This window comes from Hemiscyllium ocellatum, chromosome 4 (genome assembly GCF_020745735.1).
Source record: "Hemiscyllium ocellatum isolate sHemOce1 chromosome 4, sHemOce1.pat.X.cur, whole genome shotgun sequence".
In the NCBI taxonomy this organism is placed as follows: domain Eukaryota; kingdom Metazoa; phylum Chordata; class Chondrichthyes; order Orectolobiformes; family Hemiscylliidae; genus Hemiscyllium; species Hemiscyllium ocellatum.
The window spans coordinates 100,398,055-100,421,104 of record NC_083404.1 but is presented as its reverse complement, the minus strand read 5'-3'; the positions used below and the strand labels follow the sequence as shown (position 1 = coordinate 100,421,104).

The following is a 23,050-nucleotide window of genomic DNA, read 5'->3' as shown; positions in this document are numbered from 1 at the left end:
TAGCGGTACTCAGACGCTGACCCAGATATACTTTTTAATAAAGACAATTCTAGATTCACAGAAATGGCTGGGATTCGGAAATTTAGAGTTTCATAACTAAATTTTATAGCTTGTTATTTTTACTTGTCTTTGATAACACTAATCTTTATCATTAAAACAGTCCATGACTGAATTTCAATTGAATGGTAACTTCTGGAGGATACTGAACTTTATAGGTGATCAAATAGTTTTCTGGCATTGGTCAAATATTAAATTTGACGTGTAATTTTACTTAACTGACTTTGTTTACAATTATTTCAAAATTCGAAAGTACTACAAAATATAAGTTTTCACAAATGGTTTGCTAAAAGCAGGGTTCTACTACCAGCAAAACTATTAAAAATGAACTCCATCAATTTCTCTATCACATTTCTAAGATTGCTTTGCTCTTTCGCCGTCTTGCACAATGTACTTTTTCATGGGTTAAAGCACTATCCAATGCCTTATCCCAGTTGGCCTTTCTTTAGCAATGAACGCAGAAGTGAACGTTCAACGTGGAGGAACCAATAACGGAAAGGAATTCCAGTCCCCATCCTCCGCCAGGATCAGTATGTCCACGGATTAAAGGCCGGAACTTCAGTTTGCTAATCCTTACAAACATAACATTGTTAAATCTACCAGTACTACTCTTACAGCTCAAACTTACTTATGTTAATTCAGGGTCCTGCGGGATCAGTGCGGGAGTCTATGACAATACTATTTTCTATTAACAAAGGATAAATATTTGTTTTATTTTAGCAGGCGTCTGATGTTCTGTTGACGCCTGTGGGGGAACATCAAAAAGTATGGGTTTGCTCCACGGTTGCTGTAATTATGTTATTTTAGATCTAGGTTATTCCTTTCTGGATATGAAAAAGAAATATTATTTCGGTTTCTGGTCTGCATTACCATTGCGTTGGTTCATCCAATACGAATTTCGTTAATTTTCAATTGCTGGTGAAGGTGGGGGTGCATTCGGTTCAAACCGAGGGTTACCCCGAAATTTGGTTTCTCGAGCATGATGTAAATAAAGAAATTAGAAACACAAGTTAGATATGGGTCTGCAGATCTCCTGATCCCAGCTATTCCTGTCATGCTAGCACTGTCCTCTCAAAAAACATATTTAAGTATAACTTTCAATGAGCTATACTTGTGTAAAATATACGTCTAACAAGGAGCTGATATCTTCGGAACACTGCCCGTTCTGCGACACAGAAGTGGAGACAGGCGGAGCCATGACCACGATGCCTCGTTATGAAACCGCCTTGGGGACTTGGGTACAACTTACAGACTCCTTCCGTACTTCAGCAAAATCATTGCTAACTATATTGTATAACTCCATCTGGCCAGTTTTCTCATTTAAACTGAACATTTTAGTAAAATGTTCATTCGTATCTTTTCAATGTTACAGTGTTAGTTGAGGTTGAATTACATCACGACCTACTTGCACCGTTACTTTCTTTTCCTGTTCATATCAGAACCCTCTTAACTTTCTCACATCCTTGTGGAGGGGGAGGGGTGGGGGGTGTTGGAAGAGGAGGAGGAGACGATGGGATTTGTGGTCTGTTTTAAAATCTCCAGGAGCTGTCAGGGGAGCTTGGAGTTTTAGTGACATCACGGAAAAGCCCTGTTCTGATCTGATCTGCTTAATATAAACCAGAGGAGAGATCAGAAAGAATTAGAGCCAGTACGACAATACCATCGGGGAGGGTTATGTATAAATCAGGACCCTCAGACTTCTTCAATTAGAAATAACCCAGAACGGCAAAGAGACTGCAGGGTAAGAGGTTTTATCCACAAACTATTACACTTACAGTGTATTTTGAATAGCATTTTTCTTTAAAAATATTATTATATCTTAATGCAATTGTCAAATCAATTAAGGGCTGTTCTTAAACAATTACGAATGTCATCGAGTGTCGTCTTTCTTCAGTGTAAAGAAGACTTAATATTTGTGAAATATATCAACGATATAAATTTGCAAGATATTAGTGAGTGGTGAAAGAGGGAGGCTTGGCTTTTCAATGTTAGTCTCCCACCTTCTTTTTCCCCAAATGCGAAAGTCCTTTAGTTTTGTCCTTTTACCCAGAATGCTAACCCCAGGCGTCCTGGAAAAGTTTACGAACAAAGAACTTTAACCAGAGAGAGGAGAGAGATCTGGAGAGAAGGTAGCCAATTCAACTAATTGCAAACAAGTCAGAATGGGTTCGAAACGTGAACTCTTTCTCCCTTCACAAATCCTTACGGAGTTGCTCAGTTTCTCTGCCATTATCTGATTGTAGTTTCCCGAGTGACTGGGTCCTTTTTATTCCGTAGAGTTTGTTAATGATGAACCAACGATTGAAGGAGCTCACCAGTTAATTGTCTGTCCCCTAGGCACAAACCGAATGTTTTTGAATTGTTCGCCCTGATCGGTAAAAGCAACAGTTGTTTACCTGTGCTCAGTCTATTGAATCGCTCTGATCTTTATTGGCAGTGCCCTGTGTGGTGTGAAACATGACTTTAAACGACACTAGGCGGCGAAGTAGCTCGTCGTTGACGCCGGCGCCCGTACAGCAGCGTTGGAGCATTCCGGCCGACGGCAGGCAGCTGTGGAGGGGGGACACGCATGTGGTGCGATCGAAATCCTGCATGAACCCTGGAGAACCCTGCAGAGGGAGCTGGTCCTCTGAGTCCTCCGACTCGGTCACATCCACTGATTCCGGCAACAACCTGTACAGGGTGGTCCTGATCGGAGAAGCAGGAGTTGGAAAGTCCACATTGACAAGTATATTTGCTGGACTACAAAACAATCTGGAGAACTGGGGCGTTTTGGGCGGTAAGAATTCTGATACCGTGCACCTTGCATTTTCGTTTTAAAGAAATAATTTGCACTGCACCTCCATGTTTCACAGCCAATGAAGTACGTCTGAATTATAATCGCTGTTGTAAAGTGAGAACACATGACTTCCGTTCTGTGCAGAGCAAAACTTCAACAAACTTGCACTGAGATCAACGTTCAGGTGTGGCAGGACTGTAGACCTTAAATCTGATTCGTTGACTGTGAGATCGTTTAGTTGTGTCATTGATTTGCTGCTCTCACTGCTTGGCATGTAGCTTTACCAGGTTGACACCTCATTTTTAGGTGGGCTTACCTGCTCTCTTTTTTGAACTAAAATGGATGTCCTGGCTTGTTGGGGATGGGAGATATGACAGTTCACGAGATTGCAGACTTTGTTTGAGTACAGTTCTGCTGCTAGTGATTGGCCAAAGCACGTCATGGATGCCCAGTCTTGAGTTGCTAGGTCTGTTCAAAATCTATGCCATTCAGCATGGTAGTATTTTCATGCAATGTGATAGAGGGTATCTGAAATGTGAAGGTAATTCATTTCCATAGGACTGTGCGGTGATCATTCCAACCAACATGACATGTGTAGATACATCTGCTATAAATAAATTATGATGCAGCGATGCTGGTGTTAGACTGGATTGGACAAAGTTAAATATCACACAACACCAGTTTATAGTCCAATAGGTTTATTTGGAAGTACAATCTTCAGGAGCATTGCTCCTTAGATTAGTGAGAATAAGGTCAAGAAAATATATTGCTCTTGTTAGTTCATTCACTTAGCCCAGACCCAGTGTTGCCAGGGTTGGAGGGTTTGAGCTATAGGGAGAGGCTGAATAGGCTGGAGCTGTTTTCCCTGGACCGTCAGAGGCTGAGGGGTGACCTTGGTGAGGTTTATAAAATCATGAGGGGCATGGATAAGGTTAATAAACAAGGTCTTTTCCCTGGGGTGGGGGAGTCCAGAACTAGAGGACATGGATTTAGGGTGAGAGGGGAAAGATTTAAAAAGGACCTAAGGGGCAACATTTTCATACAAAGAATGGTGCGTGTGGGGAACGAGCTGCCAGAGGAAGTGATGGTGGCTGGTACAATTGCAACATTTAAAATCTATCTGGATGGGTATATGAATAGAAAGGATTTAGAGAGATGTGGGCCAAATGCTGGCAAATAGGACTAAATTAATTTAGGATATCGAGTTGGACCGAAGGGTCTGTTTTCATGCTGTAAGTCTCTATAACTCTGTATACTTTTAGGATTTGGTCAGTTTAGTAAATAATGGTTTTGTCAAGAAACTCTTGGTGGTTGACATTGAAGTCCTCTACCCAGAATATATTCTGTAGCCTTTCCAAGTGGTGCTAATATGGACAGTAGTCATCTAAAAGCTGAGAAGGGATTGGTAGATAGTAATTAGCAGGAGGCTTCCTTGCTGATTTGACCTGATGCCATGAGACTTCATGATCGTAGTCATTGCGGAGGACTCACAGGGCAACTCCTTTCTACTTCTATTCTATTGTGCTGCCACCTCTCATGGGTCTGTCCTGCTGGTTGGAATGTAACAAGAGATAGTGATGGTGGTGTCTGGGACATAGCCATTCTCATGGAATCATATCTGATGGACAGGACTATGCTGTTCCTTGCCTAGTCTGTGGATCAGCACTCTCCATGGCCAATCCACCTAAGTTTAGTATACATTCCCAGATGTCAATAAGGAAAGTTTACAAGGTTGCCTTTTGTGGTTAGTTAGTTATTGCTAGGTGGTTTATACATTTTCATTCATTTTATCAGACTTTGTAACAAGTAGATATGACTGAGGCACCTGCTAAGTTATTTCAGTTAAAGTTAACCTCATCATTGTGTGTCTGGAGTTGCATGCAGTCGAAATGTCAGTTCTCCTGCTCCTCGGAAGCTGCCTGACTTGCTGTGCTTTTCCAGCACCACGCGCTCGATTCTGATCTCCAGTATCTGCAGTCCTCACTTTTGCATACTTAGGTTGACAGCAGGGCCAGCCCTTGGCCATTAATTAGCTGCCCAAATGCAAGCCACAACAAAATGACTGTTTTCCACACACCCCAAGTGTCTGTTCCACTTTTCAGCCTGATGGTGGGCTTCAGAAACTCACAGGAAAAAATTCTGCCCAGAATATTTTTTCATATCTCAACCATCACCTTCCTTCTCATTATAATTTCAGATATTAGTGTCTAATACACCATATTCACTTTTATTAATTTCTTCCTATTTAAGTAACTATGGAAATGTTTAATGTTTCTTTTTGTTTCTTGCTAGTCTTCTCATTTCTTTCTTTTTTCTTTGTCAATGTCATCCATTCTAAAATCTAAACTGTAAAATCCTCCAAACTATCATACTTCCTGTTCCTTTTGGCAACATTTAAGAATGTCTTGGCAATATCTTTGAATTTCATGTAAGGATCTTGTAACTCTTCTTATTAGTCACATTTGGATAATTTTTTGTGAAATTTTTGCACCTTCAAGGAATGTATATTTCATAGAATCCCGACAGTGTGGAAGCAAGCCATCTGGCCCATCAAGTCCATGCTGACATCACCCAGATCCACCCCCTATTCTATTCCTGTAACCCTAAATTTCTCATGACCAATCTGCCTAATCTGCACATCTTTGGATTGTGGGAGGAAACCAGACCACCTAGAGGAAATCTCATAGACACAGGGAAAATGTGCAAACTCCACCTAAGGGTGGAATCAAACCCAAGTCCCTGGCCCTGTGAGTCAGCATCATTATTCTTTAAAGATGCACCATTATCCTTATAATATAATTTCCTAATCAACCTAAACCAAAGTGATTGATACCCTCTAAGCTAAACCAATCTGCATGTTCATTATCACACCCACTGGCGTAAACATTGTTCCCTCTGTACATGGCAGGCAATGGCTGTAATTTTCAGTTTACAGCATGCATTGTCAGAACTTCGTTGACAGCAACTCCAAATCTCACAATGAGTTGATTTAGACATCTATACCCATTCTTTTGCAGTCATGAATATAATCCCAGAAATCTCTACACATCAATATTGTGGAAAAAGAACATGTCTTCATGGAATCGTAGCAGTTCAAGAATAGGTTCCATCACCACATCCTCAAGCACAATTAAGGATGGGTAATAAATCCTGGCCTTAACAATAATGCCAATTTCTGGTAATTAAACCTTTAAATATTCATTTTGCCTCTGCAAAATCCCAGTACATTTTTTTTATGCAATACATTAACACCATATCTGACAAATCTATAAGACTTGTGGAATTGCAGAAAATTCACGCTTTCAAATAAAATTGAATGGGCAGTTGAGGGAATTGAACTTGCAGGAATGATGGTTAGAGCAGAGAAATGAATTTGGTTACTCAACAAAATGCTGGCATGGACTCAGAGAGCTGAATGATCTCCTTCTATGCCGCTATGACATTTTTATATCTTTAGTATCTTGAGCATAATTTGCTGTTGAGTAAAGAATCAGAACCTTAAGCCAGCATTCCTTTTGGGAGCTTGTTGTAATGTTACCACCTCAATCTGAGAAATCTGTGTGTAGGTGCAGCTGTTTCTTTAGCTGTCTTTTTTCAGTTCACAATATACTGTTTGTGGGATGACCTTCAAATCTGACAGTTCGAAAATTCATTACTGTAAATTCAGGAGATTGAGATCAATATTTATGTGGTTGTTTGTACTTATTTTAGTCATAGGCTGCAATATTTTAATCAACAATTTAATAACTTTTTTGAATGAGTGCAGTTGAGTATGGTTTGGAGTAAGTTATCCAGTTCAGTAGTTATTGTGTTCTAAACAGACTGCATTTCTTGGTTCCTGTTGTAACTAAACATAGCATGCTATTGAAAACTGAAGGTAACTAGGTATTTTTAAATGGTCATACACTTCTAGATCAGGTAGGTCTTGAACCTGGGCCTTATGGACCTGAGGTAGGGGTATTACCACTGTTCCACAAGAGCCCTTGACTGGAGGTAAATAGATGTTTTATAGACAATAGACAATAGTTGCAGGAGTAGGCAATCCTGCCCTTCAAGCCAGCACCAACATTCATTATGATCATGGCTGATCATCCTCAATCAGTATCCTGTTCCTGCCTTATCCCCATAACCCTTGATTCCACTATCCTTAAGAGCTCTATCCAACTCTTTCTTGAAAGTATCCAGAGACTTGGCCTCCACAGCCTTCTGGGGCAGAGCATTCCATAAACCCACCACTCTCTGGATGAAGAAGTTTCTCCTCAACTCTGTCCTAAGTCGCCGACCCCTTATTTTTAAACTGTGTCCTCTGGTTCGGGACTCACCATCAGCGGAAACATGCTTCCTGCCTCCAGAGTGACCGATCCTTTAATAATCTTAAAAGTCTCAATCAGATCCCTTCTCAACTTCTAAACTCAAGCGTATACAAGCCCAGTTGCTCCAATCTTTCAGTGTAAGATAGTCCCGCCATTCCGGGAATTGACCTCGTGAACCTACGCTGCACTCCCTCAATAGCCAGAATGTTTTCTAATTATTCTGTTCAGAGATGTTATTTCACAAGAGCCCTTGACTGAAGGTAAATCCACCTTGCAGAACAGAGTATATTTTTTAAACAAACCTGTTCAGGGATGTTATTACACACCTCTGGAGCAGGTGAGACTTGAATCAGGCCTCCTGGAAGAGAGGTCGCTCACTCCCATTGCACCACATGAGCTCTTTCACCTTGCAGAAGGTTCTGGAGTCCTCCACAAGAGATTACCTGGTTTCTTCACAGATCTCTTGTTCATTGAATAACAGAAGTATGCCTGGATGTATTTAATTTAGTACAACTGCTATTATTGAATGAAATCATTTGAAAGGAACTTTTTTTGACAGATCCTGAATCATTGAACGTTGTGGGATATTATTTACCCTGTGCATATTACTGAAAGGGATGTATTTTCACATCTGCTTTAGTCGACACAACTTAAAATTTCCTGACCAACACGAGTCATTGAATAATGCGAAGGAAAAGGAACCAAAACAGGTTATTTCCTATCGAGCCGAACATTGGAAGCTTGACTGAGCTAATTCAGCAGATAGAGGATCTAAATGGGAATTTTGGACTCAGCTATAAATTGGTTTAATTCTAAGCCTCTGTAAAAGCATGATAATGTTACTATTAGAAGTTGCTGTCAGAGTTCTGAAATTTACTGAAGAAGGGGATAAATAGGATCTTGTGCTGTGGTCGTGTCCCCGCATCTGAGCCAAGAGACTTAGATTAGATTACCTACAGTGTGGAAACAGGCCTTTCATCCCAACAAGTCCACAACGACCCTCTGAAGAGTAACCCACCCAGACTCACTTCCCTCCAACTAATGCACCTATCACTATGGGCAATTTAGCATGGCCAATTCACCTGACCTGTACATCTTTAGACTTAGGCTAAGTCCCACTTGCTTCAGAGGTGTGTCGTGACATATCTGAACAGGTTAATTAAAGTAAAGGAAGGAATAAATTAACTTGTAAATTCAACTCATTAAAAGCAACCCAGGGACTAATACTCTTTAGCAACTGTAGATTTATCAATTTTAAACTGTACTGGGTATAAAATTTAAAATCTTCCTCATATGCAATAAACACGATTGACATGATAAAAAGGAAAGCTGTTAGGTCTTGTACTGAGTTTAGGTCTTATTATCCATTAATAGGACATGAATGTCATGGGCAAAGGCAGCATTTGTTTCCCATCCTTAAATGATATTGCAAAGATATCGATGAGCTATTCTTGAGCTATTGCGGACTATGTGGGGTAGGTACGTCTCCAATGGTGGTACGTGGAGAGTTCCTGGATGTTGACCGTGGATACAGTGACAGCAAAGGAACAGTGATATAGCTCCAAATGGAGCCGAGTTTGTAACCTGGAGAGGAATTTTTCAGGTGGTAAAGTTCCTTTGCATCTTTAACCTGCCCTTTTAGATGGTAGAGGTCACAGGTTTGAACAATTCTGTCAAAGGTGTCAAGGTGAGATGCTGCAGTGCATACTTCAGATGGTATGCACAATTGTGCAGCAGTTGTGAAGTGACTGACTGTTTAAACTGGTAAACAGCGTTCTGATCCAACAGGCTACTTTTCCCCTGAATAGAGTTGAACTTTTTTCACTCACGCTCACCATTATGACTTGTGTGTATTGATGTTGGGAAGTTTCAGAAGTCAAGAGGTGAGCCACAGCATTCCTAGCCTTGGACCTACTCATTTCTTAGGGATTACAGTTTGATTTCCACCATGGCAGATAGTGGAATTTGAACTCAATAGAACTTTTTAATTATAATCTAGCTTGACAATGTAACTATTGTTATTGTTGTAAAAAAGTTTGCTCATATCCTGTAAAGAAGGAAATCTGTCATCCTTACCTAGTTTGGCCTACATGGTCATTTAAATCTGTAGCAAAGTCTTTGACTTTTAACTGCCCTCTGAAATAGCATTGCAGTCTCTCTCTCCCCCAGTGTCTGTCTCTCCCCCAGTCTCTGTCTCCCCCAGTGTCTGTCTCTCCCCCAGTCTCTGTCTCTCCCCCAGTCTCTGTCTCTCCCCCAGTCTCTGTGTCTCTCTCTCTCTCCCAGTCTCTCTCTCTCTCTCTCTCTCTCTCTCCCTCTCCCTCTCCCAGTCTCTCTCTCTCTGTCTCTCTTTCTGTCTCTGTCTTTCTTTGTCTGTTAATCTCTCTCTCTTTGTCCCTCCTCTCTCTCTCTGTCTGTCCCCCTCCCTCATCTCTCCAACCTGCTCACCCTTCTACTTGGCTGATACACCAGTACTCCACCATGTTGAACATGATTTGGTGGAAGCCCAGAAGTGGTAAAGGGCACAGCATGTACCCTGGCTTCAATGTCCACAAGTGATTCAGTGCACCAGAATGGACTGAGCTGGTCAAATGCCAGAAGATATAGATGCTAAACTGAGTTTGTAGCAGATGGTGAAGTAACCAACTAAAGGAAAAACCATCTATTTAACCGTATCCTCATCAGGTCACCTTTTGCAGGCAGGTCCGTCTACGTCAGTATCTGTAGGAGTGACTACCATGCAATAATTGTGGAGACAACAGTCCTGACTTTAAGTTGAGGTTATTTTCCATTCCACCATTATAAATGGGCAGGCTCCAAACAAATGCAGCAACTCAAAACTGGGTATCTATCAGGCACTGTGGTCTATCAGCAGCAACAGAATTGTATTCAACCACAATCTGTAACCTCATGCTGAGATATTGCCATTCCTATGAAGCCAGGTGATCAATCCTGGTTCAATAAAGAGTGTAGGAAGGCATGCCATCACCATCAGGAACATCGAAAAATAAAGTGTCAGCCTCATGAATCTATAACACAGCACTGCTTTCAGGCCAAACAGTGGAAGCAATACTTGATAGGGAGGGCTTAATGATCCCACAATCAATGGATCAGATCTAAGCTCTGCAGTTCTGTCTCACCCAGTTGCAAATGGTGGTGGACAGTTAAATAACTAATGCAGGTGGGGTTCCACAAATATCTTTGTAATCAATAGTGAAGGAGCCCAGCAAATTGATGCAAATGACAAAGCTGAAAACTTCATTCAGCTGATTTATTTTGGCTTCTTTATAAGTATCCAACATCAGTTTTCAGCCAATTAGATTCACTCCACGTGATGTTAAGAATTGACTGAAAACAATAGATACTGCAAAAACTATGGGCCATGACAACATTCCAGAAATAGTACAAAAGACCTGTTTGCCGTAAATAGCTACACCCCTAGGCAAGCTGTACCAGCGCTGAAAATGTGTTGCTGGAAAAGCGCAGCAGGTCAGGCAGTATCCAAGGGACACGAGATTTGACGTTTCGGGCATAAGCCCTTCTTCAGGAACTGTACCAGCTACAGTATTGGCATCTAACTGACAATGTGAAAAAATCCCTAGATACATTCTGTGCGAGATGCAAGCTGCCTAAATAACACCCATCCATCTATTCTCGACCATCAGCAAAGTGATAAAAGGGACCGTCAACAGTGTCATTTCCAAAGAACTAACTTAGTTTGAGTTCTTCCACTTTACTCCTTACTTCATTTGTGGCTTTGTGACAAACATGGACATAAAGAGCTGAACTCCAGAGTAAGTTGAGAGTAAGTACCTTTGACATTAAACAGTATTTGACTGAATGTGGCAGCAAAAGCATTAGTAAAACTGAAGTCAGTGGGAACTGGGAAGAAATATTTCTGCTGGTAGGAGTCGTACCTGTCACAGAGAAAAACGGTTGTGGTTGTTGGCGATTGATCATCTTGGCCACATCAAAATAATGTCCAAGGCCCAACTATTGACAGCTGCTTCAAAAATGAGCTTGCCCCTCCACGTCAGAAGGCCAGATTTTATGATAATTACTGATGGTTGCATAATATTCAATGCCACTTACAATTCCTAAGACACTGAAGCAGTCTGTGTCCACATGTAGCAAGACCTGGATGACATCCAGGCTTAGGCTGTTAAATGCCAGTCAATGACCATCTCCATAAAAAAAAATCGAACCATTCACACCTTAATATTCAATGACATTACCATCACTGAATCGCCCACAATTAATATCCTTGAGGTTACCAACAACTAGAGGCTTAATTGAACTGGCCTTATGAACATTTTGGCGATGGCAGCAGTTCAAAGACTTGGAATTGTATGGCATTCAATAGCATTCCCACTATCAATGTCCTGGGACTACCAATGAGCAAAAGAACTGCACTAGACACAGGCCAGATGCTGGAAATCCTGATGCAGGTAGTCCACTTCCCGATCCCCAAAAACTGTTCACAATATATAAGGCCAAAGCCAGGAGTGTGAAGGTATACTCTCAAATTTCCTGATAGCTCTGTTCCAACAAAACTTAAGAAGCTGACACCATCGGAACAAAGCAGCCACTTAACTGACACCACATCCACCACTTCAGCACTCCCTGCTTTCACCATCAATGCTCAGGGGCAGCAGTGTGTACTATGTATAAGATGTCCTGCAGCAATTCACCAAGGCTTCTTTAACAGCACCTTCCAAACCCATGCCCATCACCACCTAAAGAGTTATGGGCAGCAGCAGCATGAGACCACCATTAAGTTTTCCTCCAAGCTACATATCATTTTAATATGGAACTATGCATCGTTGTTGCTTCACTGTTGTTGGGTCAAAATCCTGGAACTCCTTTCCCCTACAGTGTTGTGGCTGTTCCTGCACCTCAACGTTGGTAGCTGTTCAGAACAAAACCAATTATCCACTTCTAAAAGTCATTTTGGGATGTGCAGTTGATGTTGGTCTAACTTAGGAGTCCTGAATGTTACTGAATGTTGTGCAGTCATCAGCAGGCATCTCCCATTTTTGCCTTTATTTTGGAAATAAGGTCATTGATCAAGCAGCTGAAGATGACTGGGCCTTAGAACCTGTCCTGAGGAGCTCTTGGTGATGTCCTAGGACACAGATGGATGACCTTCATCAATCACAACCAACTTCCTTTGGGATTGAATGACTCCGAGCAGTGGAGAGTTTGTCTCTGAATCCCATTGTTTTCAAGTATAGGAACAGGCATTGATCATTCAGCCCCTTGAGTGTGTTCTGCCAAGGTAATGATATCATGGCTGATCTGTGGCTTAAATCCTTATAACTATCTATGGCCCATATCCCTTAGAACCTTTGCTGAAGAAAACACAATCTATCTTAGATTCAAAATGAACAACTGATCTAGCATCAAGTGCCATTTGGGGAAGGGAGTGCCTAATCTCTAATACCATTTGTGTGTAGAAATTCATCCTAACATTTCCTGAGCAGTCTGGCCCTTATTTTTAGACTATGCCCCTTAATTCTAGAATTTACAACCAGTGAAAAGAGTTTTATCTTTATTTATTCTGCCTTTCCCTGATAATATCTTGAAATTAGTTCAGGTCACTCCTTAACCTTCTAAACCCTCTAACCTTCTTAACTTCAGCAAACCTGATGTAAAGGACAATCAGACAGAAATGAGACATTGAACTGAGTACTCCTGGGGATTCAAAACTGAGCATTTATTGCAGAGTCAGTATTGCTGGATAATACGGTTGATGTCACCTTCCATCATATTGTTGATAGGACTGTAATGTGCTGTTTTGGAAGTTGTCAGGTTCCATATTCTTTGCTGTGTACACCACTGGGAGTTTTAACCTGCAGCTTTCTGCAGTGTACCCTTGTCTTGTGTGTGTCTTGCTGAAGCTGGAGGTCAGAAAGATGGTTATCCAAATTTATTTCTCAAAACACCACCTAAAAAAAAATATTTAATTATACCATCAGTATTCAGTGTTTAAATATAATTTCTCTCAAAATAGCTTTTTAGAACATTATAGTTTGGCCATAGTTGGAGAGCTGCATACAGTTCTGGTCGATACACTGCAGGATGGATGCAGTTATGCCAGAGAGGATGTAGAAGAGATTCACGGGGATGTTACAAAAACAGAAATTGTTGGAAAAGCTCAGCACGTCTGGCAGCATCTGTGGAGAGAAATCACAATTAACGTATCAGATTGAGTAACCCTTCCTCACTTCTGATTCCACTCCAGAGATGCTGCCAGACCTGCTGAGTTTTTCCAGCAGTTTCTGTATGTGTTTCTGATTGACAGCATCCACAGGTCTTTCTGTTTTCACCAGGATGTTACCTATCTCTGGAGCAAATCAGCTGTGAAGAGAGGCTGGGTAGGCTGGGACTGGTTTCCCCTGAAGGTTGAAGGAAAACCTGATTGAGGTATACAAATTAATGAGGAGCAAAGACAGAGAGAAACCTTTCTCATTAGTCAACTACCAAGGAGCATAAACTTGATGTAAGTCATCAACTATAAAGTCATCAAACAATCCCAAGCTGCTTCATAGAAAAGCTTCTCAACAAACCTGATGCCTGACCACATAAGTAGACATTAACACAGGTGGCCAAAGCTCAGTCTATGAAGGAGATTTTAAGTACTGACTTACAGTAGGACAGGAGAAGAGAGAGCTTATTGAGAGAAACCAAGTAATAATTAGATGGCTGAAAGCACAGCTACCAAATGAGCTAAAGGACAAAATTGATCAAGGCCATTTATAGTAGTTTGTCAGTGTCATACAGTGTACCTCAGCAACTATCTATATGGGTTGATTATCATTGATCTGTGACATTCTTTTATTTATTAAATTGCTAAATTTTCATAATGTGTTCACTTATAAATGTCATTTTCCTTACTCTTTGTAGATGACACTTATGAGCGAACAATCACCGTAGATGGAGAGGGAGCTACCCTTGTTGTGATGGACACGTGGGAAAATAAGGTAGTACAACAATTTTTTAACACTTGGAATGCAAGTGTATGAGTTGACCATGTAGTATAGAGTGGTGGATTTCTGCTATAGTTGACACATGCTAAGTCTGGAAAGCTAACCTTAGTGCTATAATATTGCATGTCTTATGTCCCTGGTAAAGTAACTTAATAACAATAATTAACCCTGCTAACATAACAGCCACCACATCTGGAGGAAAGAAAATGCTATGTAGAACATTTGAGTTGCTGCAACAAGAAAATGATATAAACACAAATATTACATATTTATGTTTCACACGTTTCTACTATCAATAGAACTATCCCTGAAGATTCCTTTGTAAATAGATCAATAATCGGAACAAAGGTGACCTTAAATTTTTCCAGAAAAGGAACAAATGATAAGATTGTGGCAAATTCCTTCTAGAACTGTGCCAAGTATTCATTTTGCATTTAAGAAATTTCAGAATATGCAGCCCACCCTCCATAAACTGCTGATGACAATAATGGGCTATCAGTGCCAATCACATACGTTGTTCAAACAGATTTAATTTCAGTATTCATAGATAATTATTCCTTAAAAAGAAAAGCTCAGTTTGTTTATTTAGTATTCAAGCCAATCTCCTTAAAAGGATGCATTAATTAGATGTTAATGACTCTGAGGATGATGCCATGGAAAATAATCCAGAAAAGCCACATGAGAAGTTCAGGTGTGAAATGGTTAAATATGGTGTACATTTTGCTTCATGAAGATTATGCCAACAAATTTCTAAACCTAACAATAAATCAGTTGATCTGAATAAATAGTACCAGCTGCAGTTTCTGTTCAGTTGAGTTTCCTTAACAGCTGGTTTCTTTTACATTGTAATTCACAGCAGCCTATAAACTGTAAAACATATTCTTCCAGTTGTTGCATCCAATCATTTTTCTATTTCTAGAATTAAAATAGAAGCTGACATCTTAGCCTTTACTTTTGTCTGCTGGTAGGATGAAGACAACTGGAAACAGAATCACTGTATGCTGATAGGCGATGCATATCTCATTGTATACTCCATCACTGACAGAGCAAGCTTTGAGAAAGCTTCTGAGCTTCGCATCCAGCTCCGGCGAACACGACAGGCTGAGGATATTCCAATTATATTAGTCGGGAACAAGTGTGACCTTGTGCGATGTCGAGAAGTTTCTGTGGCAGGTATGTCTCCTGTTTCACTCAGTACTCCAGACTGGGATGTGAATAAGTTGATTCTTGATTTTTTTTTAAATCAACATTGCCTACTTTGGGTTTTGCTTGTTAGATTTGACTACATGGTGATTACTGGAGGTGGTTAGTAGTTAAAAACAGGACGCGATAGCACTTCTGGCTATAAAACAAAAGAACTCTCTTTTTGGTGTCCACCGATATTCCTGATGCTTTTAGAGAGGGAGGTGGACACTACAAGGGTGAAGTGCCTATCCTCCCTTCCAACTCCATTTGATTTAGCCCCCTTTCCCTCTCCCTACCTCTGTCTCCCTTTTGGTAGCCTGCATTGCCCTTAACAGGCTTTTTATGTAAATTATTCAATTGGAAACGCAGCTGATTTACTGGTTAATGGATGAAAACTAAATGCTGGCGATTTGGTAGTGGGCAAAAACCATTTGATTTTGTGTGATAACACTTTTAATTAATAAAAAAAACGGAAAGAGCAATAAGGAAAAAGGAGCTGTCTTGTTAATTGGATGACTTGTTACATTGTTAATTTGGTATTTTTTTGAAAAAGAACCATATTTTTTATCAGTATAGGTTTCAGCATGTGGATAGAGAAAAGGACCAGAAGGAAAAGGTAGAAACTGGTGTTTGTGCCGAACTATAGATTGACAATAAAACAGTTGTACATCTCATAAAGTCTTTTGCTTCTTAATTCATCATATAGATATCAGTCTGTTAAGCAGTACCATTGTAATCGCCACATGGAAGACATGTTGATGGTAGCAGTGACACAGAATATACTCTGTGTGGGGAACTTCATTGTCCATTACCAAGATGGCTTGGTAGTACCACTGACCAAGTTGATCGAATTCTGAATGACATATCTGACAGACTGGACCTGTATCAGGAGGTGAAAGAACCAACAAGAGGAAAAAAAACTCCATTCTCGTCAATCTGCCTATTGTATGACACTATTGGTAGAAGAGGAGTCCATAGCACACTCCTTTTGGAAACAAAGTTCAATCTTGCATCATTGTGTGTGGCTGTATCTCTGTTGGACCTCAACACTATTTTGTTGATTTGACCAAAGCCTTTGACCCAGGCATCAGTGAGGACTCTTGGAAAGTAATAGATAAATTTATTTGCTCTTAATGATTTAATAGTCCTGTGACAATATGTTTGTCCTGGATAATGGTATCTTCTGAACCATTCACAGTCATTAATGGAGTTAAACCAGACTGCGTGTTCGCACCAATCCTCCACAGCATGGATTTCTTGGCCATGCTGCCCAATGCCTTCCATGACAGTGAAGTCATATGTCACATGATGGAAAGATGCTCAAACTAAGAAGACACCAGGCAAAGACCAAGATCTCCAACAACATACCTTGCAGTTTCCTGTTTGCTAGGAACTGTGACTGGTTGCTCCTCCAGAACTAAACATGCAATGTTATATGGATTTGTTCTCCAATCCATGCGATAACTTCAGTCTTACCTTCAACAAAAAGGAAAACCAAAGTAATAAATCCTGTTCCAGGAATGCCCTTTTCCAAGCCCAAGCCTTCAGTCCAAGCCCAGAACCTGATACCAAGAATTGGTTGTTCCAGAAGCAGCTGCCTCACTAGCCAAACTGTTCCAGTATACCCACAATGCTAGCAATAATTTATGTTAAAATCCAGAAAAATTACTGTGGATGACCTGCCCACAAAAAGCAGGATGAATGCAATCCAGCTAATTACCAACCAGTAATCTATTCTCAATCACCAGCAATATCATAGCAAGCCAACTGCCATGCATTTATTCATCTGTAGGCCAAGGCTGAAAAAATCAAAGATCAGTTCTTTTCATTCTTGAGAATATGAATGCAAGGCATGAACTTCATATACTCTGGTATGAGAGAAAGCTACCTCACAAAATTATGCCAATATAGCTTGGAGCAATGTTACATTGCATGCCAAGTTTCAAAGATAAAAGTCACACAACACCAGGTTATAGTCAAACAAGATTAATTGGAAGCACTAGCTTTGGGAGCGCTGCTCCTTCATCAAGCGGTTGTGCCAAACATCATGCCATCAAAGTGGTCACAACCAAACTTTTATGGAAGCTCATCAAAACTAAATGAATAACAGACTTAAGAGCATTGCAAACAGCTACCCATTCTCTGTGTTACCTAGGAGTGGGAATATGCTTGTCCAATCTGGGAGTGCTTTCTCCATGACAAATTTGGATCTGTTACTTTTCACAGCTTGCAGGGCTGTTACTCGCTGGCTGAAAGCTGAAGTAAATCATCTGTACATGATTGCTGGCATTGCTGAGCACACCATGAGAAGGCAAGCCACGCCAAAGTAGCAAGTGAAAAGCAGGCTAGTTGCCTTTATCACCATTTCTTCCAACAAGAGTCATCATCAAAGAAATTCAAGTAGAGTAACTTTGTATTTACACTCTAATCCCTAGACTGTAAGTCCCACAGCTGCTGCCTTGCTGATTGCTGAGCATGGCTGCAGATGAAGACACAGAAATTGTCTAATGATCTAGTTCAATCCATTTGATCAAGAAACAGTAAGACATAGAGTCATATGTCTCAATTACTTCAGATCTGGTGTTGGCTGCTATAAGATCCTAATGCAAACATTAGGATACAGATTTCTGTCAACTGGATTGCAGGGACAAATACCAAACAATGTGAAATTTCCTAAATTTCCCTCCATTATCAGAATTGATGATGTCCAACTCTTGAGATTGAACCTACATGGAACAATAAACAGGGAAGGTGTAGCAACATGATAGAAAAGGTAACCTCCTCTACAACATGGAAGGACAAGGACAACACTACCACCCATCCTCTCTAAGGCACACACCATCCTGACTTAAAACCATATCACCATTCCTTTAGTGTCATTGGGTCAAAATCCCTGAACTCCCTCGCTCACAGCACTCTAGGTACATCACATGAACTGTAGTTGTTCAAGAATTTTGCTCACCACTTTCCCAAGAGGACTTAGAGATGGACAATAAATGCTAATCTTCCCATCAAGAAATGTTTGAAAAGATTTAGAAGAGCCATAGTGTTTCCCTTTTACATTTAAGAACAGTCCTCTTTGTAAGACCCCTTACTCCTCCTCTCCAACCCCTCCAAGACTCTTTAGCTGATCTTACCACCATTTTAGGGAGAGGAGCACTCCAAGTTAAGTCTTAAACTACCAAAGGCATATATGTTGTTGGATTTCCCCCAACCAAATAGAGTTTGGTTGAATCAGGGTGAGTGCATTTCACAATCTACTCTGAGCTTCCAATTTTCAAAATGTTATTGTAAACATTCATGACCAACATTCAGATCATTATTATTATTATTATTATTATTGTTGTGGTTGCATAAAGAATCTGAACTCTGAAGTAATTTAAATCACTGTCACAATAAGGAGTTGGCTGGGAATGCTCTCCAGTTTTACAGCCTCCTGATACTTGCTGTCAGAACTGATGAATAAATCAGTTGGGGAAATAACTAAGGATTTCTGGTCTGGAGTCAATACCTTAAAACTTACAGGAATTACCAATTTTGGCCAATATTTGGACAAAAGAAAAGAAACCCATGAATGCAAGGATTTTGTAGCATGATGGATCCTAATCTGTCATGTCAGTATTCAAAGAAAACCAATGATTTCTGCTTCACCAACAAAAGCACTCAGAAATGTAATTGATTCATCATTTCGTTCTTCAGATTGGTTGCACTGTTTGCATAACAGTTTTTTTGTACTTTTGAAGTACATTGTGTGTCTGACAATTTGAGATATTCTGACTTTATTTATTATTAATACACCGTTTCGGCAGTTGGTATGTCAGTAGATGCAACACTCACCAAGTTGCAGTGATCACAACTAGCAGTACACAGCCAGTTAAATCTCAATTATTTCCAGTTGCACTTGCTTTACTTGGGGGAACATCTTACTTCCAACCATAACATCAAAGACTTTGCAATCCATATAAAAAATTTCAAAGAATTCTGCATCACTTGTTGAGGAACAGATTGACAACAGCCAAATGACTAATTTTGTTAAGCAGAAGGCAGATGTACGTCTTCTCTTTTAAACATTGAATTTTTTTTGCATTTGCAGAGGGCAGATCTTGTGCTGTTGTTTTTGACTGCAAGTTCATCGAGACCTCTGCTGCAGTCCAGCACAATGTACAAGAACTCTTTGAAGGAATTGTGCGACAGGTACGGCTCAGGAGGGACAGCAAAGAAGTAAATGAGCGAAGAATGGCACTGTACAAAAGAAGGGAGAGCTTCCCTAGGAAGGCCCGACGCTTTTTGGATAGAATCGTTGCAAAGAACAATAAAAAAATGGCTTATAAAGTGAGATCAAAATCTTGTCATGATCTTTCTGTACTATAAAATGTACAGATAGACATGAAAGTAGTGACTGTTAATCATCAAGCTATTATTGTGAGGGATAAAAAACTGAAAATGCTGGAAATACTGGCAGCATCTGTGGAGGGAGAAACACTTCAGATTGATATCCTTTCATTAAAACCTTCTGCATTTGGATTACTGGAAGGTTATGGGATAATAAGTCTATATTAGATGGCAATCTATTGGACTCAGTTCGTTTACACTATATTTGAATTAACAATGACACATCTTCCTGTGTTGGTGAATTTTCTCCATTGCCTGCCAGTGAGGCACCTCCAGTATTAATTTTGTATTGCACCTGAAACGTGGACTTGCTTAGGGTTACATGTCCCAAAAGGAATTGTGACAGGGAAGTTTTAAACTACAAGCATTTCTACCATAAAAAGAATTTTTGACCTGATGAAGGCCTGCTTTTTTTAAAAAAAGAGAAAATTAACAGTAAGATAAAATAGAGGTTGATTGTTCTTGTTCTATTCCATACTCTGCCTTATGATACTCTGCCAAAGGTCACAATTGTGTTCTGTCATGACTTTCTGTTACCATAGACAGTGGAACATGACAACTGCAGTTCAGCTACCTGACCACATTTATCGCACTAAATTAATATTTTCTTCCTTTAAGTGAAGAAACTTTGAAGCGGCGTTTGAGTGCTTGATTATTATGGCAGCACCAAACAAAGTACTTGTCAGACATGCCAAAAATAGGAGTATCATTTGGTATAGTCGTGTAAGTATCCTCAAAGCGAGTCATGTTGAGTTTCCAAAACAAAACCTTTTGGACAATTACTTGCTATTACAGTAAGGATGATAACTTCCACCAATTGTCCCACTTAAGAAGAAAGATAAGAAATATGTTTTGATATCTGATATTGTTGGTCTGTATCAGCCACCAGGAATTATGAGGGGACTATATGGAAATTATTGTCTCCTTCCATGACAACACAAATGTCTTACTGGTCAACCTGTCTCCAGTATTTTACTTGGTACAGCTGGGAGGAGAGATGGGGCGAATTTGTGTATTTGGCACATTAATATCTCAAAATGCTGCACCCTGATCATATTCACCACCAGAATGGATGAAAAGAGCAGGAGATCTAAAATTGAACCATCAAATTTTATGCTATTGAAGGAGATATACAGTTCAACAAACTTATAGCATATGTAACTTTGTTCCAATCCCCTAAAAGCTATTATTCATTTCTGAAGACGTTTTAGATTTTGTAACTTTCCAACCTTTTCACTATCAGTATTAAAAGTGTGCTTTACTTAAAATGCCGTTGTTTATATGAACAAATATGATGAACAAACTAATGTCTTTCTGAACTGCATTATATCCCTTTTGAATAGGTTTAATTTTTACTACATTATATGTAGCTTTATATATTTTTCCAAACAAGGTTTGTGTATTTATTATGAACAATCCAACCAGATGTCTTTTATAATGAAATGTTGACAGTATTTTGTATTTATTTTGTAAGTTTCTACTTAGAATATTCTACTTTTAAGCAAAATAATGTACTTTATTAATTTTACTACAAAATGATTACCTTCAAATGATCACTTTGTGTAAAGTATGCTGGTTTGTACTTCAAACAATCTGTGCATTATGGTGAAAGAAGATCTATTGAAACTGTAAGATTCTAAGCATTAGAGTCAATAACCTGGTTTTTCAAAATTAAGCTTTTTTTTATATGTCCAGACAACTAAATTCTCCAATTTGGTTGCAGAGAAACTTTAGCTCCTGAAATAAATTTGTTATTTTTCTTTTTGTCCATTAATCAACAGTTTTGTATTTTTGTTTGTACAATGTAAACTCTTACATATTGTTAACATTCAGTGTTGTAGAACTGTTTAAATTATGATGTTTTCAAGGATGTGCAATTTCCACATATAAAAACCATGAAAAGCAACTTAGTAAGACAATTTGCAGCCTATATCCCAAAATAATATAAAAGCTCTAATTTATTTGAAGAAAATCTGATGTTTCTTTACTGATTTTGATTGAATCCGTCTTAAGAGGATTGAATATTTCAATCTGTCTGCTCTTTGTTGTTCAGTTGAATATGCTGACACTATGAGATGAATGTGAGTATTTCTGATTGTTTGGGAGTGAGATGGAAATTAGTCTCAGGTAGTTAATGAACAATAGGTTGTGGGAAAATTACTAATCTATGCATTCATGAATAAATGACTTCCATCAAATGGCAAATAATTTTTGGATTATTGCTGATTTACTTAATTATGTACAATAGGTCCCCTGTACCCGTGGGGGATAGACTTAGTGCGGAAGCCCGAAACTGTAGATAGGAGCGAACCCATTTATTTAAATGGGAAATTTACCTTCCCAGTAGGCCCATGATTCCGGAAGGTTCCCCCTAATATGTTTGGGCCACGGTAAACCAAAAGTAACTGAAACCACAGAAAACAATTACAGGGGGGTCACCCTGTAATTGATCAGTAATTTTTAGAGTACATGAATAGAGGACTGTGAACAGTGACACCTTCATTGATTTTCAATAGGTAGCTACCACTTTGAGAAATGCAGGAAAAAAAAACTAGATTAGTCTTATTAAAGAAATCTCGCTAATGAATATGGTAGAAAAATAATGCATGGAGAATCAAGAGATTTATTTTTTAAAAAATGCAATGACAAATTCCTTTTAGATATTTTTGGGAAATCAAACAAAAATTGTTTTGGTCCTGTTGAACTTTTATTTAAATTTGTTATTTTAATTTGCAATAAATTTCCTGCATGATGTTTAATAAAGGGAGTGAGGTATAAATGTGACTGAATAAGAATCATAATCTGGTCTTGAAATTGATCCTTTATTATTTAGACAAGGTTTTGAAATTGCCATCTATAACAGAACAAAATTAAATTGTTCAATATTATTTTCTCAGTTTCAAGATCTTCATGCAATTGACAATTCAGTTTATATTCAATTTTATACTTTGTTTCTACACTTCAGTGGAGAAATAATATGGCTCCATATTTGTACTGGAACATTGTTTTTAATCAGCAAAGTATACCATTCATATAACAACATACAGATATTTAATAAAATCCTTTTTTCAAAAGAAATATGCATTTCTATGGTGTACTGTATATTTTATCATTACTTATGGCTACCGAGCATAAGTGATTTCACATGCCTTAAGTGAATTAGGGCAATGTTGAGTTGGGAAGCTTCCCACTTTGCCAAATCTATCTTCTTTAAAATTAGTTTGGTTGTGAGGAGGTGGTAAGTAATGGAATCAGGCCTGCTCCCACCCGAGGGAACAAGGCAGCTGGGCAGAAAATGGAATCAACACGCGAGAAGACCCACCTCTGTTTACTCATGC

The 23,050-nt window shown here is 39.3% G+C and overlaps 1 protein-coding gene across 1 annotated transcript; it reads left to right on the top strand.

Moving 5' to 3' along the window:
* The first annotated feature begins 1,645 nt into the window (after positions 1–1,645).
* On the top strand, positions 1,646–22,751 carry LOC132815024 (GTP-binding protein GEM-like). Its single transcript, XM_060823669.1, has 5 exons — positions 1,646–1,798; positions 2,495–2,836; positions 14,053–14,129; positions 15,104–15,308; positions 19,414–22,751. The coding sequence occupies exons 2-5, from the start codon at positions 2,515–2,517 to the stop codon at positions 19,689–19,691; spliced, it is 882 nt and encodes a 293-aa protein (XP_060679652.1). The 5' UTR covers positions 1,646–1,798; positions 2,495–2,514; the 3' UTR covers positions 19,692–22,751.
* Positions 22,752–23,050: the final 299 nt, after the last annotated feature.